This window comes from Mustela putorius, unplaced genomic scaffold, assembly GCF_011764305.1.
Source record: "Mustela putorius furo isolate JIRA1106 unplaced genomic scaffold, ASM1176430v1.1 tig00000827_pilon_pilon_pilon, whole genome shotgun sequence".
In the NCBI taxonomy this organism is placed as follows: domain Eukaryota; kingdom Metazoa; phylum Chordata; class Mammalia; order Carnivora; family Mustelidae; genus Mustela; species Mustela putorius.
Genome location: NW_025421489.1, coordinates 7,992,714 through 8,010,602, shown reverse-complemented (window position 1 = coordinate 8,010,602; position 17,889 = coordinate 7,992,714). Strand labels below are relative to the sequence as shown.

At 36.3% G+C, this 17,889-nt stretch overlaps 1 protein-coding gene across 1 annotated transcript in view; it reads left to right on the top strand.

Moving 5' to 3' along the window:
• Positions 1-13,264, top strand: part of ARL5B (ADP ribosylation factor like GTPase 5B) — a 31,021-nt gene extending 17,757 nt beyond the window's left edge. Inside the window, exons 4-6 of the mRNA XM_004757587.3 lie at positions 3,405-3,488; positions 4,941-5,092; positions 6,814-13,264. Of these exons, the coding sequence (XP_004757644.1) occupies positions 3,405-3,488; positions 4,941-5,092; positions 6,814-6,862 (285 nt within the window). The 3' untranslated portion in view covers positions 6,863-13,264. The remainder of the gene's footprint in view (positions 1-3,404; positions 3,489-4,940; positions 5,093-6,813) is intronic.
• The last annotated feature ends 4,625 nt before the right edge of the window (positions 13,265-17,889 follow it).

The window sequence follows — 17,889 nt, the reverse complement described above, 5'->3', positions numbered from 1 at the left end:
AGGCCAGTAGAAAGAGTAACTCTCACTGTTGGTTGTAGGTTTGCTGTATGGCATCTGTGAGTTCCTCTGCACAGCAGTACTGTGACCGCGCTACCGTTGAAGCAAGCAAGAACAGGGATCAATCAGATAATCTGTCTCAAGATCTCACAGCTTGATGAGGCTCTGGTTAGGGGAGGAATAAGATATTTTAAGCATAATTTAACACAGGATTTCCAAAATTCAAATCTTGGGTGAGATTATATTTTAGTTTTAAAAAATGAATTTATAGTCCCTCCCCCAAATTTTCTGTCAGTTATTTCATTATTTGACTATTTCAGACCCAACCTGGGAAACAGTCTGGACTAGCTTCTATTTCTGTTTTTATTTCTTGTTGGAGGCAGATTTTTTTTTAAACCAATGCAGTGCTATTGAGAGATTTATCTTTGAGTACACTAATGTACAGTTGCATCCATAATTTCTCTTTACAAACAGGTACATCTAACCAATTTTTTTTTTTTTTCTAAAATGAAGCCTATTAAAAATGGAGTGGGTGTTTTGAAGGGGATGTGCTGAGGAGGTGGGAAATGTGAGGAAGCTTTGTTGAATGATTCTTTTTTAACCGAAATCCTTGAGATGATATTGCAATTGCATGAGTATTTGTGTGGATATATTCCAGTGCAGTTTGTGACTGTCAGACCCAAACAGCACATCCTAGATTTTTAGCAGTGGCGGCAGCACTTAATTCTTTTTATTTGCAGGGGAAGACAGGATGGTTAGCAAATGTGGTTATAGATTGACTTAATACACACTCCTTTTTCTTTTGATTTTTTTCAATGTTCTAAGATTCATTGTTTATGCACCACACCCAGTGCTCCATGCAGGACGTGCCCTCCTTAATACCCACCACCAGGCTCACCTCTCCCCCTGCTCCCTCCAAAACCCTCAGTTTGTTTCTCAGAGTCCACAGTCTCTCATGGTTCGTCTCCCCCTCTGACATCCCCCAATTCACTTTTCCTTTCCTTCTCCTAATGTCCTCCGTGTTACTCCTTATGTGCCACAAGTAGTTGAAACCATATGATAATTGACTCTCCGCTTGACTTACGTCACTCAGCATAATCTCCCCCAGTCCCATCCTTGTTGAAACAAAAGTTGGGTATTCATGCTTTCTAATGACTGCGTAATATTACATTGTATATATAGACTATATCTTCTTTTCCCATTCGTTTGTTGAAGGGCATCTTGGCTCTTTTCACAGTTTGGCAGTTGTGGCCGTTGCTGCTATGAACATTGGGGTAATATGGCCCTTCTTTTCACTACATCTGTATCTTTGGAGTAAATACCCTGTAGTGCAATTGCAGGGTTGTAGGGTCGCTCTATTTTTAATTTTTTGAGGAATCTCCACACTGTTTTCCAAAGTGGCTGCACCAACTTGAATTTCCACCAACAGTGTAAGAGGGTTCCCCTTTCTCCACATCCTCTCCAACACACGTTGTTTCCTGTACTGTTAATTTTGGCCATTCTAACTGGCATAAGGTGGTATCTAAATATGGTTTTGATTTGAATCTCCCTGATGGCTAGTGATGATGAACATTTTTTCATGTGTTTGCTAGCCTTTTGTATGTCTTCTTTGGAGAAGTGTCTGTTCATGGAATGTTATTTTATGACAGAAATATGTATTAAGGGGAAAAACATGAGCTTAATACTTCTATCATAAAATAACATTCTGAAACAAAAACACGTTGGAAAGTAAAAGATCAACAATCTCTTATGATGACTGCAGTTGCCCCTTGAACAATGCGGGGTTAGGGACACTGACCCACTTGCACAATCCAAAATCCGTGTATGACTTGACTCTCCAAAAACTTGACTGATGGCCTGCGTTGACCAGAAGCCTTACCGATAATATAGAGTGGATGAACACATATTTTTTATGTTGTACAGAGTATATACTGTATTCTGACAATAAAGTAAGCTAGAGAAAAGAATGTTATTAAGAAAATCATAAGAGAAAAGGCGTGTTAAAAAAATCTCGTTGAAGAGGATCTGTTCAGTCAGCCCCATGCTGTTGACCTGTGTTTAAGCGCCAGCGCTCAGTGTGTGTGACTGCAGGTGTGAGAAGGACAGCCGTGGCTCTCATGAGTAGGTTAGAGTTGGTGGTCCAGAAAGAAATATGTTATTAATGACACCACTTGTATGGAATGTTTCTTTAGTAAACTCTGTAAGTATTGCAAAATTGGTACACAAAGACCCCCTGGCCTTTCCCACAGCACGCCAGTGTAGCACCTAGCAGTTGCGATCTTAGATGCCAGGTGGGCATCCTGTCTGTGTGGTGTTGCCCTGCTGGCTTTGTTCACCCTCGTCACCTTTTTAAATTCCTTACCTTGAGACCTCCAAAAGCCGAAGGTCTCCGTCATAATGCAAGGAGTTCAGCTGTTGGCAGATTCCTGACAACTTCTGTCATTAGTGTCACTTCCCCGTATTCTGTCCCTGCTCATTTTGCCATGGTTTTTACATTTCTTCCTTCTAGTCTCTTCCCTTTTATCCCCTGTGAAGCCCTTCACATTGTATATGCAGATCACTCTCCTTGTCTCTTTCTGAACAATCTGGTGTCACCCTCCCTGTCTCCGTTTATTCTGCGTCATTCCTCTGTTACAACCTTAGCTCTGCTTAATCTCACTTCTTAACTTTTTCTTCTGAGATCCTCAATTAGGGGCCCCTGGCACTATATCTTCTTATTTTTCTTATCAAAGATCCTTTTACTTCTAATGTGTAAGACCCACCTTTCCTCATAGGCACCGTTACCAGCCGCTTTCTCCAGTGCTCTGTGCTTGCCCCTCTTTAGTTTCAGCTCCATCCCCTCTACCATATTAACCCCTAAATAGGTATGTTTCTATTTAGCACTTTTTTCTGGGGCTCTTATTGTTGATCTTGTATTAAAACGTCTTGTTTATCGGTTGTTGTTTTTTTTGTAAATTTGCTTCTCTTTTTCTTTAAAATTTGTGTGCTCCTTTCTAGTGGGCAGGAGACTGTCTGAAACATAAATAATTACTGATTGCCAAATGAGCAGTCATTGAGTATTTTCAAGTTTTAGTAAAAGTTATTTAAATTACTGTGACTTTCCCTTTGAAATTTATTTTTTGTTACCTGCATTTACAAATAAATCTTTGTGTTACAGAGTTTGATGTTTTAAGAGATCACCTTTTCAAAATAAACTTAGGATATAGCTTTTATCTGTTGAAATTATGAGTTATTTTCTTATTAACATTTGGGTTTTACAGTAGAATATAAACTCCTTATGATGAAAAAGCAGTAGACCATTTTATGGTAGTGATGATGTCTTGTGAAGAAAGTATTCTCACTGAGAGTAGTTTTGCATAAAATTTCGAGGTTTCATTCAATTTTCTTTCTTTTTGGTTGTCTTCTAGTTCATCATTCTTGTTGTTGATAGCATTGACAGGGAGCGACTAGCCATTACAAAAGAAGAACTATACAGAATGTTGGCTCATGAGGTAAATTTTGAAAGCAAACATAAACCATGGAGTAAGGTATCTTGTATACTGGTTGTGTGTTTTTACAAAGATCATGGGCTTTGCTGTTGGTTATTTCATCATTAACAGAATTTTATATTTTGATGAAAGTCTTAAAGTCAAAAAGTTTCATAGTTTCATTACATTTTCAAGCTTGGAAAAGCTCAATACATTAATTTGTAGACTGTTACTGTTACTGACAAGATTTTTCAAAGTTTAAACCACTTATTAATGCCTTAAAGAGCCTGATAAATCAAAGCAAGAAAGACAAAAATTTAATTTTTTCCCCCAAGAGTTTATGACTGAAAAGCCTTTAGTGAATAGTCTGAGTTCACTTAATTCTATTTCAGATACACAAAAGACTTAGAAAATAAAACACATCTGTCCATCAGGCATTAAGTGTTAAGATATGAAATATCTTATGTGACCCACCAATCTCATTTTCTTCATTTCTGTCAAAGAATTCTGAGAGAATTACATTATCTTAAAAGTAGTGATTATCAATCCCATGTATATTTTTATACTTTCCCTGCATTTTTATTTGTCAATTGTACAAAATATTACATTTCATTGTTCATAAAATCTTATATAATGATCAAGAGTATTTTTTTCCCCATAACTCAGTTTGGGGTTTTTTGGGACAATATTGTGATTATCCATGTCCATACATAGAGCTTTTAGTTCATTCTTTCTGACAACTCTGTAGAGTCCTAGTATATGATTAAACCATAGTTGATCGATCTTCTTCTCCCTTTTTTTTTTTTTTTGTCTGTTCTTCTATTAATGAACATTTAGGTTATTTCTACATTTTGATAGTTTGAACAGTTCTACAATGAACATTAATGAAATACAATTAGTCTATTCCAATATTAGTAAGATAAGCATTACCCAGCTCTTACCTTCAGTCCTCCTCTTTAAATTTGGATAAATTCTGTAGTATTTGGTAACATATTACCATATTTGCCCATTAGAGTATCATTGCTCATAGAGTTTTAAATCAGTGTTTAAGATGCATGTTTATTTTACTTTTGGCCCAACAATATAAAATAACTTTTGATTATCTAAATTATAGTTAATAAGCCTATCTTTGTCAGAGTCAATCATTAAATTACTGTTACTTGAGGAAATTTATTTTCATTTCAGTACAACTTTTATTTATTTATTTATTAGTTTTTATTTTTTAAGTAAGCTTTAGGCCCACTGTGGGGCTTAATAAACTCACAATCCCAAGATCAAGAGCTGTGTGGTCTACTGACTTAGCCAGCCAGGTGCCTATCAATAAAATTTTAAAATTTAAATATTACTGCCTAATAATTTTAAAGTAGAAGGATTTCATTATCACTGTCCAGTTAGGCATATCTGACCTTCCTCATGCATTAGTTTAATTTGAATTGTGGTCTTTCACGTATTAGAAATATTTCATATTGATTGCAGGATTTACGGAAGGCTGCAGTCCTTATCTTTGCAAATAAACAAGATATGAAAGGGTGCATGACAGCAGCTGAAATCTCTAAATACCTCACCCTTAGTTCAATTAAGGATCATCCGTGGCACATTCAGTCCTGCTGTGCTTTAACAGGAGAAGGGTAAGTGCTAACCGGTATGAGGGGAGCTATGACTTCTTTCAAATTTCTGTCAACTTTTCTTCTTTGATCCTATTCCCTTTTTTTTGTTCTTAAAGATAGTTTTCATATTGTATTTCAATTATTTAAGGTAGAAATAATTTTAGTCCGTTACTGTTGTTAAGGTACACTTTAGCAGAGTTACTGACACATTTTTTGTAATTTTAATTTTTTTTTTAATTTTTTTTTTATTTTTTTTTAGAAGTGCTTTTATTTTTTTTTAAAGATTTTTATTTATTTATTTGACAGAGAGAGGTTACAAGTAGGCAGAGAGGCAGGCAGAGAGAGAGAGGAGGAAGCAGGCTCCCTGCTGAGCAGAGAGCCCGATGCGGGACTTGATCCCAGGACCCTGAGATCATGACCTGAGCCGAAGGCAGCGGCTTAACCCACTGAGCCACTCAGGCGCCCCATTTTTTGTAGTTTTTAATATAAACAGTATTAGCAAAGAAGTCAGTAACAAATGTCTGGATGAAGTTGTCACAATCCAGATTTTTAGTTGCTGTTTCGTTTCTTGCATACAGCATTACAGTTAACCTGAATTAAAGAGGAAGCTTCAAAGCAATTTCAGATTTTCTGTAAAGCCTTAATAAAGCATGAGCTCTCAGCTTTCCACAAGAGTACATCTCCTTTCTAATCAGGAATCCTTTCAGGGGACATACTTCGAGAGAGGAAACGTTTGAGATAACTGCTTCCTATAGCTTATTCTTTTTTCCTGAGAACTTGAATTTGGATGGAGTAGGCTAAAGAGAACCCAGCGTGTTACACGTGACTTATCTAGTTGATTTCCAGGAGCTTATTTGTCCTTTGATCAACCTGACCTTCTTTGTTATGCTCCTATTGGAAATAGCTTGTAATAAAATAGCTCCATGTAGACTTTTTGACCTATCCTAAGACTGGGCCATAAGCATTCCATTCTTTAGAATTTAGGTGCATAGGGGAGAGTTTCTGTAGTGGTTTCAGTTTTAATCTTAAAATTAGGGGGAGAGGAGTATTTGCAGTCTTGATTGTAGAGCTGGGTTATCTTCAAGATGAGACTGAAACCATTTCCCAATTACTCAACTAATCTGGTCCCATCATTTTGTCTAAGTGAATCTTCCACTTAAAAATTGCACTTCTGGGGTGCCTGGGTGGCTCAGTGGGTTAAAGCCTCTGCCTTCGGCTCAGGTTGTGGTCCCAGGGTCCTGGGATCGAGCCCCACATCAGGCTCTCTGCTCAGCAGGGAGCCTGCTTCCTCCCCCCTCTCTCTCTCTCTGCCTGCCTCTCCACCTACTTGTGTCTCTGCCTGTTAAATAAATAAATAAAATCTTAAAAAAAAAAAATTGCACTTCTGGGGGCACCTGGGTGGCTCAGTGGGTTAAAGCCTCTGTCTTTGGCTCAGGTCATGATCCCAGGATTCTGGGATCAAGCCCCACATCGGGCTCTCTGCTCAGCAGGGAGCCTGCTTCCTCTTCTCTCTCTCTGCCTGCTTCTCTATTTGTGATCTCTGTCTGTCAAATGCATAAATAAATAAAATCTTTTTTAAACAAAAATGGCTAAAAATTGCACTTCTGGTGTTATCTACATATTTTACTTGCCTATATAAATCATTACTGCAGTATCAACATTTGGGTAAGACTTAAAAATAATAAGTATGCTTTCAATTGTAAGTATTTCCATTTTGAAAATACTTCTGTCTTTTGTTTCAGGTTATGCCAAGGTCTAGAGTGGATGACCTCCCGGATCGGTGTGAGATAACTTTTTGCTTGAAAAGAGACTGCTCTATTTATTCTGTGACATGAACATTTTCTTAGTACCTTTGGCTGCTAAGGCAGCAGCATGTTTAATTTATAACAACACAAACCTCTATGAGCAACACTTGAATCAAGTGCAGCTGAACTGGAACATAAAAGATTTTTTCTTAACTTTTTTTTAATGCACTAATCTTCAGTTGGATGAACATAATGTGTAACTATGTTTTCAGCAACATAATTCTTCTGACTGCTGATTCTAACTATTCAATGACTGCCTTGTAAGAAATGTTTGTCATATGTTTAATGTTTTTGGAAGTATTGTAATACCTTTAATGACCAATTTCTTTCATTTCTTGACCACCCCCTTTCCCTACCAGATAATTACTGGTTTGACATGGTAGTAGTGGAAATCATCAGGTTATGCTTGCAAACTTAACTAGTACTAAATATTTGCTTCCTCTTCAAACCACTTACCTTTTGAACAGAACTTACTATAGAGAAAGAAATCTACCTAGAAGATACTTATATATAAGGAAGACTGACCATCATGAGACCTGCCTTTAAGTTAATTTCTCCCACATTGCAAGTCATGGGATAATTTTAACTTACTATTAGCTTGGAAATTAAGTAGGCTGTTTATCTAAAAGAATTAAATTCACTTTTCTGCCTCTAACACGAGATTAGTTTTGACTGAAAACTAATCAAGGAAAAATATTTGAAAGCCCAACTTTGATGGTAAATATTTTGATAAATCTGATATTTTAAAAATGTCATATTATTCAACACATACATTAACTACCGGAAATTATTAAAGCATACCAGCACTAGTATCAAAACAAGACACTTGGAATATATTTTACTATCAATTATAAGCAACTTTTATTATCAGCAGAAAGTTCAACTATTCCATTTGCAAGGGAGAGCACATCTGCTTTGGCAATAGCTGAAGCGGAGTATAAATATTTCATTTCTTAAAAATTTGAAATTGTGTGTGAATTTGAAGTGTTTCTACCACCAGCAGTATATTATACTTAGAAAACCATATGACTTTCCCTTAAATCTATCTGAGGTTATAGTGTGATAGGCTTAAAACAGTTGCCCTCTTTACAGAACCAGATGTTCTAAAGTCTTTTGCTGGGTTACAGGAAACTGCTGAATTTAATCCTAGCTTTTAAAGTATTACTAGGAGACTGAAAGTCAACACTAACATAAATTTTAAAATAGGAAGAAAAAGTCATATGCTATCAGAAGTTTATTACATATCATTGAAAAGTTTCAAGGCAGTTGTCTAATATGAACAGTAATATAAATAGTGCATACTTTAGAGGGAGGACAAATATTATAATTTTGATCCTTTATTTCAAATGTGTGATTTTGCTATAATGAAAGGGATAAAATGCATACTTAGAGAATAATAATTCATTTTTGCAGTATTTTTTTCATTTGGGTCAAAAATAGGATTCAGTGTTCATAAGAATATCAAAATACCTGTTCAAAAGTGGTATTTTAATTTTAATATTTTTATTGTAAATTGGTTTTACTTTTGCTCTGTTTTCAGGTATACTTGATTTATTATATTTAGTCTAATTGAATGTGGTAACAGTTTCTTTCTATTTAGCGGTAGCACATGCTAGAACTGAAAAATGGCCAGAGGAAAGCTTTCTGGACTTTGGGAACTAGTGGTCTATTAACCTTGTTTTGAACCTTTTTCTTAGTGATTCTGTACCAGGTAGAGGGTAAATTTTGTTTTTAATAAAATCCATAATCTAGAATGTGAGAGAAAGAGCAAACATAAATCAATATGGATGCTTCGTGTTATGTGCTTGGGGGCAGGGAGCAGGAAGAATTATGAAGACAACCATTTACCTAAAGCACACTTTGCCAGAATTTCTGTCTTGGTTGTAGAGTTCAGCCATAAATACTGAGGATAATTCTCTTAGCGCCATCCTGAGAAAATGTATTTATACCCTCGTATCCATCCCTATTATGAAATTTATCTTATATCTAGTAAGATTGACTGGCTCCGTTTTCTTCTATCAAATTATACGGTTATTTTTTTATATTACCACATCAGCATTATATTGAAAGTGTTTTTAATAGTTGATTGTATTTTGTCAAACAACTACTAGTATAGATTCAAGTTTGCTATTTAATTTTTTAAAATACAATTTATTTTATTTTCTAAATTTTTTTAAAAATCGTTTTGTTAGTTTGGGATTAGAAATGGTTTATGTTAGCTGCGTTGATAATGAAATCGATATCCCACTAGTTTTTGTGGCAGTGATTGGGAAAAGTTTAAATAGAAAATTCATGTAAGACTTTTTAAAGGTTTTTTATAGGTTCTCATTAGAGATTTCCTGTTACATTGATAAGAAAACTGATTATCCTTTACTCCAAGAGAATGTTTTGTTTGACCCAAGCGGGTACCTCAATACTAAAGCATTAATTAGGACATTCATTGTCAATCAACTATAAAATATTGTTTGATGAAAAATGTAAATTTGTAATTAGTGCCTTTATTCACATTTTGAGATGAATTCTCAGTTTTGTACTATACCTGTTCTCTAGAAGTCAGATTAACAGCTGATTAACTTGACAATGAAATAATTCAAGATTCACCTCCCCACCAACCCTTCAGTTGCCTAGCAAAATGCAACCCTTCAGTCATGGGACCCACCCACATTACTTTTGGGAGATTATTCTAGATTTTATTTTTATTTTGAGGATGAAGCAATGAAAGTTTAAATATTTTATTAGAACTGAAATGTAACTGCCACCCAAATACGGTATTTTTCTCCATTTTGAACATGTTACATTCTTCATGTTTAAACCCACTGTTGTTATTGCAGCGCATTTGGGAACTCTTAGAATTAACAGGCCCTTTTATATGGGAATATGCTACATAATTTGTATTCTTAGTGTAATTTAATTCCTTAAAATCTGAAATAATATATATATATAAAATCTATTGGAAAACTCATGGTTAGATATGTAATTTTTGCTTTTAGGTTCTGTGTTAGGTGTGCTTCGAGGTATAATTTTATTCTATATTCCTTAGAAGAAAGATAATAGATCCAAGTTTTACTGTTAAAAAAATTTTTTTAAATGGGCACTTACTTACCTTTATAGCCAAAGTCCTTTTGTTTAAGCATAAATTAACTTTTATTTTCTATAGCATAAAGAGAAAATTATTTTCCTATGAAATGGTGAGTGATACAGGCAGTGCTGTAAACAATAGTCTCTGAAGAACTATGGGGAGTCAGCAAAGAAAATTTTAAAGAAATCAATAAATCTTTATATTTTTAAAAAATCTTTTTTTTTTTTGTAGTATCTTAGGACAAATTTAGACATGGGATTGCTTGTCACTAGCACTCATTTAATTCTTAGCTATGGAAAACTATATCAGTAGATAAATGTAGTGGTATTATGCCTGTGGATGGATAAATTCCATTGACATTTATGTTTGAAGACCAACTTCCTGAGTCTAAAGTTTTCTCTGTGGCTTTGGATCTAAAATATTTCATATTCAGTTCAATTCCAAAAGAGGATCTTTTATGTTTTGTTGGGATAAAGTCCCTTCAAGATGTAGTCTATTAACTTGTATCTAATAGAATACTGTGCTGGCTCTCCAAAGAGGTGGATTTGAATCTTAATTTGGCCATTAATTGTCTAGTTGACCTTAGATGGTTACTGTTCACAGACTTTTTGTTTTCTCCCATATTGAGACACTTAAGCCAGCTAGAACTCCATTATCTTGGTTTTAAAGTCCTAATTCCTTACATACTATATTAAAGTCCAAAAGTTAAAATACCAGGAAGGGACATGTGATATGAAATTAAATTCACTTTTGTCTGTTCTTTGATTCCCACCTCATTTTCATTTCATTTAGTTCATGAATACAATCTAATAAGAAAAAGTATCAACTAGTAATTGCTACTCAGCTTAAATTGAGCTAAGAGCTAATGATAATGCAGAAGAGAAAATAAGCCATATTGCTAAGAAAATTATTTTAAGCTGCTGATAATAAAACACCAGTGTTGTGTTTAAAGTACTGTCTTTCAGAGAATATCTTGCTTATTTTCCTGGCTTTTATCAATTAGAAGTGGTCAGTTTGTTCAGAGTCTGTTGGTGTTAGATGCTTCCCCAAACTCCCAGTTCTGTTTGACTTTTCAGTATTGAAAGGAGCGTGTAGCCAGGCTGTCAATATTTTACTAAACGTCTCTGTAAATCTGAGAGTAGTTTACATTCAAGGTTGGTTCCTTCAGTAATGTCTCGTCCTTACTCATTTAGCATTACTGTGAAACCTGAAATCCAAGGTTCCCAGAAAGTATTTTTGAAAGAATTCCAGGTAGCCAAAAGTAAATAGAGAAGATCGATTTAAAAAAAAATTTTTTTCTCCATTTTTTTTTTTAATTCTCCATTTAAAGTAGAAAAAATATTGTGTTCAACAGATCCAAAATCACCTTTAAGTGTATATGATTTGGTAAAATGTTTGGTAAAGGTTAATTTGGGGTATAGAGCGTCGTACCTAGAAATGAAGTAGAAGCATTTGGTAGTAAAGATAAACATGAGGTTTCATATCGTAATATCCCTTCAAAAGGATATTAAGAGAAAATGTGAATGAAAACAGTGAATTTCCCTCTAAGGCACTAAAATTGCTAAAAAGCATAGTCTCTTTACTGTAGAGCTAGATATCTTACTTTTAAAGTGGCCAAACGACCAAAGACTGATCAGGTTTTTAGAATTTGTTAGTGTTGTCAGTCACATCTTTTTAATTTTTTTCTTAAATTGGTAATCTGCATTGTCTCCTAGAAATGGAGAAACAATAAAATGTGTCGTACATATCTTTTGGAATAGATGACAGAGTTCTAGAAGAATGGAAATGTGTTCTCTTGCACAAACTTATAAAATCTTAATTAAGAAGTTACCTCATTTTTCAGTCCATAAGGTGCTTTGCTGAAGCTTGTGGGATGTTAGGCCCATAAATACTCCCCCTTCACGCCAACTATATTTGAAATATGCAAAATTCACATGTAAGGGATAGCATTCTTGGGAGATTCTATTTCGTTTTATTCTTGGTTGCAGCGGGCAGGGCTGGCATGGTATAGCAGATTCACGTACTGTCTTCATTAAAGCACACAGGCAAGTGCTCAGTCAATTCTTAATTCATTTCATTAAAAATCAAATAAGGGCAAGGAAGAACCCTCAAAGTTGATCAATTATACTGTGACCATATTTCATTACGTGTTGGGAGGATGTCAGATGACTATCATTTGATCTTGGTTGTGCCTAATTTCTTTGCATATTTTGTCCCTATTCCTAAGTGATTATTTTAATCCTCTTATGTTTTCCCTCAGGAAGTTCAGGGACTCGACAAGTCCCTCTTTTATTCTCTTGGAGTAAACTGTTCAGTGTAGTTATGAGATTTTTAATTTCAATTTAAAAAAAGTTTAGCTGCTATTTCTTTAAAAGCGTGAATTATAAAATGATGGTTATGATTTTTTTCCAATTATGTGATAGTATTACATTTTACCCTATTTATCTGTTGCACAGAGTATGGTTTTTAAAAAGAAAAGAAACAAAAACTAAAAGCTATTACAGCCTTGTCCCTGGATTTCTCCTAAGCAGAATATAATGGTTATAATCACACATTGCCATCTTCATATAAATTGGTGCTTTAGAGCATTAACGAGGAAACAGCAGGCCCTGTAAAATATACTTCTTGCCTCAGAATGTAAAACTACTTTAAAGTGTATATTTATGTTCATTTCTTAAGGCTTAAATACAAATTGTTGTTATCCATCAAGCTTTAGGCTTTCTACAAAAGCTGTAACAGTATCTTTGCTAATCAGCTTGGTCAAAATAGATGGTGTTAATACGGACAAAATTAGGAATTGGATCTCTCTATGGGTCCCTTGGTATTTCATAGGAGGGAAAAAAGAATGTTTTTCATGCCACGAACTGTGCTTCTTAATCCCAACCAAGCAACTGAAATGTGTGCTATTGGTCTAATATATAGCATTAATAAAATAAAAAGAGCAAACCAATTAGTGCATTTACATCATCACTTCTTGAAAATGGTTCAAAGCATGTTCTACTAATGGTGGGGCTGTTTAAAGACGTGTTTTAAATTTTTTAATAGCTTTGTTACTGTCATAAAATGCTTCCTTTATATGTTTAGGTTGCTGGTACTTAACGGATTTTTTTTATTTCTGCAATTATGTTATAATGAGTTGCTTGCATGCCTACTCACACAAGTAAAAAGGATGCTGTTTGCTCTGGAATGTTCATTTTTTAGACAGGTTTTGGCTCATTTGCAATCATGGTGCAATACAGTGTAACATTCATTTGTTTTCAGTCAACGGTTTTATTTTTGTCATAATAAATAATTACTTTTCCAATATGACATGAACCCAGTGGTTTCCTTTGAAGATAAAAATCTGTCTTAAAAATTTGTTGCAAGTAATAGAAACCTACCTAAGCTAACAAAGTGATGGGAATTTATTACAAGATTAAGGTCCTATTGTGGGTTCTAATGGAACCTAAGGAAGTCAGGGATACAACTGGGTTTTGGGGATAGACTAGGGCCAGAGACCCAGACTCCGGGATGCTGAGGAGAAACCAAAAAGCTCTTTTTCGCACCCATCTCTTTTTCACTTGTTTCCTAGGAACTCCACATGGCAGATAATGTCCAAACCAAATAGTTACCATAGTTTTATCTTTGTACGAATAAGAAATCAGATCCTCATTAGGTTCTTAGTTATGGTGTCAGAAACCAACCTCCGTGTTTTGGAGTCAAAATAGAATGCATAGACGGAGTTTAGGATAAACAGGAACAATAATGATGTAGGAAAAGATGTTAGGGTTTGAAGCCCACGGCCAAGAAGAGAATTCTTTTTTTTTTTTTTTTAATTTATTTGCAGCGTAGCAGTATTCATTGTTTTTGCACCACACCCAGTGCTCTATGCAATCCGTGCCCTCTCCAATACCCACCACCTGGTTCCCCCAACCTCCCACCACCCCCCCTTCAAAACCCTCAGATTGTTTTTCAGAGTCCATAGTCTCTCATGGGTCACCTCCCCTTCCAATTTCCCTCAAGAAGAGAATTCTTAAGACAACTTAGTGCTAGAAGGTGGTTTTATTAAAGCACAGGGACGGGATGCATGGGGGAGGCTGGGGTGGGGGGAGGCTATCGTGAGGAGTAGCCCATTATATACTTTCAAGTTAAGAGGGGATTAGGGAGAGCCTAAGCCACCCAGGTATTTTGGAAACAAGGTTTCCAGGACCCTGCGGGAACTAGCTATCATTAGGAAAAGGTCCTTTATTACTGTTTAGTGAAAACTCAGTCAGGAGACTCCAGATTATATCAATAGGTGGGTCATATGCTTGGGGGATGATGGCCAGCATGTGTCTTGGGGACTAGAGATAAAGGAAGTTTCCAAAGGAATGTTTTTTTATGTTAAGGAAGATTTACAGGATTCTAGGGGTCTGGCTAAGATTACCTACTGCCAGCCTTGTTGGTCAGGTTTTCAGGGTGGTTCAGGTTTCCTGAGACAAAGGCCAAGAAGGGAGTAGAGGAGGAGTGTGGAAGAGAGGAAAAGGTAACTTTGTTTAAAATTGAGCCTTGCCCATGGCCTTAATATGGCCATTAAAAAAAATTTTTTTTTCAGCTTTATGCTTTTAATTGGTTTCAGTTACAGTTTCATATTCCTCAAGAACATTGTTCATTTCCCTGCAGTGGGTCGGTTTCTCTTTCTGGTCTGAACAGCTGGGGTTTGGAGGAAGGTCCACTTAGCAGAGAAGGGGAATCCCTGGACTATAGGCAAGCCATCCAAGGGGGGGGGGGTTATAAAAGGAAATATATTCAGTCTTTGAAACCTGGTCCTGAGACAAAGCTCCTCAAACCGTTGGAATTTCCTGAATGATTGGAGTGTCTTTTGTCATTCATAAGAAGGCTCTTTAGCTCCTGTAAATGAGGTGACTCAGTGGGCTTCTTGACAAACTCAGAGTGGAGCTGCTCTGCAGGTATACCAAATGATGAGAAGGTTGGAGCTTTCAGTTCTGCCTGCCTCTGGAAGGGGAAGATGGAGGAGGAGTGCTGCTGATCAACCTCTGTGAAAGCTTTTTTTTTTTTTTTTTTAAGATTTTATTTATTTATTTATTTGACAGACAGAGATCACAAGCAGGCAGTGAGAGAGGAGGAAGCAGGCTCCCTGCTGAGCAGAGAGCCCGATGTGGGGCTGATCCCAGGACCCCAGGATCATGACCTGAGCCAAAGGCAGAGGCTTTAACCCACTGAGCCACCCACGCGCCCCTCCCCCCCGCTCTTTTTTTAAATCTCTATACCCAGCTTGGGGCTTGAACTCACAACCCTGAGATCCAGTGCCCCATGCATCACTGACTGAGCCAGCCAGGCACCCTTCTGAAAACTCTTGGACAAGACTGATAAGCTGAACACATTCAGATGCTGGGTTGGTGGTATACCTCGGTTCCATGGGGAGCCTTTCAGACTTTGCCCTATGTACCTCTTCATCCGGCTGTTCTGTATCCTTTATAGTAAACTGGTAAATAGAAGTAAAGGTTGAGTTCTGTGAGCCACTCTAGCAAATCAATTAAACCCAAGAAAGAGATTGCAGGAACCTCGTGTCTAGAGCCAGTCAGAGATATAGGTGACAATCTGGACCTGGCATCTGAAGCAGAATGGGAAGGGGGGCAGATTTGGGAGTGAGCCATTAATCTGTGGGGTCTGCCTCATTCTCCAAATGCATAGTGTCAGAATTGAGCTAAATTTTAGGACAGCTAAGTCAGTGTCTGCTGAGAATTGGAATTGCGTGGTGGTGCTGGAAAAACACACCTGCTTGTGTACTCCACTGTGAAGCGTAATTGGGATCTTCTACGCATTGTGTGTTCTTATTTTTTTAAAAAGTTGAGATTATCTCAACTTGAATAAGATCTTAAGTTTTCATTATATTCATAACTTTTCATTATATTCATTAATTCAATTTCATTATATTAATTATATTCATTCCTCGAAAGTAGACTCCCTCCTTATTTCAAAGCCTTCTTTGAGAACATGGTTCAAGATGTCTACATTGAAAAATTAAACATATATACTGATATAAAATCTTGGGGTCCAGTCAAGAAAGAATTCTTGAGACGTCTTCAGTGGGAAACAAGATGGTTTTGTAAAGCACACGGACAGGACCCATGGGCAAAAAGAGCTGCACTGGTGTTGTGACAGGTGACTAATTATATGCTTTCAAGACTTTCAAGAAGTCTCTAAGGAATTTGGAAGCAAGTTTTCCAGAACCTTAAGGTGTCATTTAATACTGTCTAGTAAAACCTTAGTCATGAGACCCTTCAGATGTCTATCAATGGGCCATATGCTTGGAGGATGATTCCAACATATGGGGGGGGGGTAGAGATAAAAGGAAGTTTCCAAAAGGATTTTTATATATTAAGGAAGATTTACAGCATCCTGGAGGTCAGGCTAATGTCAAGCTAAGGTTGCCTTTTGCCTTTAGCCAAGTATTAACATTGAAGCAGTTTAATTCCTGGAGGTAGTTCATCCTGCTTATCTTAAGTACTTACCAATAGCTGCAAAGGAAATTTAATTTTTTTCTTTTGCCTCTGTTCTCCAAAGTTACAAATTTTGTATAGGTTGGGAACATAGGATGCCTTAGTTTAAGAGTTCTGCTACTCTATACGACTTCATTAGCCAAACATTCCAATTTCTACTGAGAAACACCCAAATTCAGTAGCCTATTTATTAACAGCTTTACGTAGGTACAATGAACACATAAACTGTGTAGGTATAGGGTGCACGATTTGAAAAGCTGATGTGTGTACACTCAGAACACCACCCCCACAATCAAGATAATGAATTATCTTGGTTATCACTCCAATATTCCTACTGCCCTTTGTAATTCCTCCCTTCTGCTCAAATCCCAACCTCTGAGTTTGCTTTGTGTTGGTTTCATAGAATTTTATACCATCACAGCACAATTACTTTGAGATTTACTCATTTTATTGTATATATCAGTGGTTCATTCATTTTTCTGCTGAGAAATATTTCATTGTGTCAATATATATCCCAGTTTGTCCTCTCCCTGTTAGGGACATCTGGGTGCGTCTGGTCTTTCACTATTACAAATGAAGCTAGCTACAAGACTGCTAGAACATTCATGATCAGTCTTTGTAGAAACATTTGCTTTCATTTCTCCCGGGTAAAGCACAAAAACTAAGAATGGAATGGCAGGGTCGTATGGTAAGTACATTGCACTTTCTAGGAAACAACCACACTTTCAGAGTCCTCGTCCCTTTGATCACATCCCCACTCTTGGTGTATGACAATCATAGTTACTTCTCATTCATGCCAGCTCATGGCCTGGTCACGGATTTTAGACATTCTCGCTGTCTCATTGTGAGTTTAATTTGCATTTCCCTAATGACTGCTGACGACATCTTTCATGTGCTTGTCTGCCATCCCTATATCTTGGTGAAGTGTTGGTTCAAATCTTCATTTTTAATTGCATTTTCTTATGATTGAGTTTCAAGAGTTGTTTAGTTTGCCTATAAATCATTTATTAGATATGTTATTTAAAGTTACCTCTCCCCAAAAAATAAATAAATAAAAAATAAAGTTACCTCCCAGTCTAAGCTTGCCTTTTCATCCTCTTCACAATATCTTTTAAAAACACTCTGTTTGTAATGCTATTCCTCATATATATTATATATATATATATACACATATATACACACGTGATGTATATATATACACATCACCAAACACACACACACAGACACACACACACACATATGTGTGTGTTTGTAGTTTTGTTTTTAAGATTTTATTTGACAGGGGCACCTGGGTGGCTCAGTGTGTTAAAGCCTCTGCCTTAGGCTCAGGTCATGTTCTCAGGGTCCTGGGATGGAGCCCTGTATGGGGCTCTCTGCTCAGTGGGGAGCCTGCTTCTCTGCCTGCTTGTGATCTCTATCTGTCAAATAAATGAATAGAATCTTAAAAAAAAA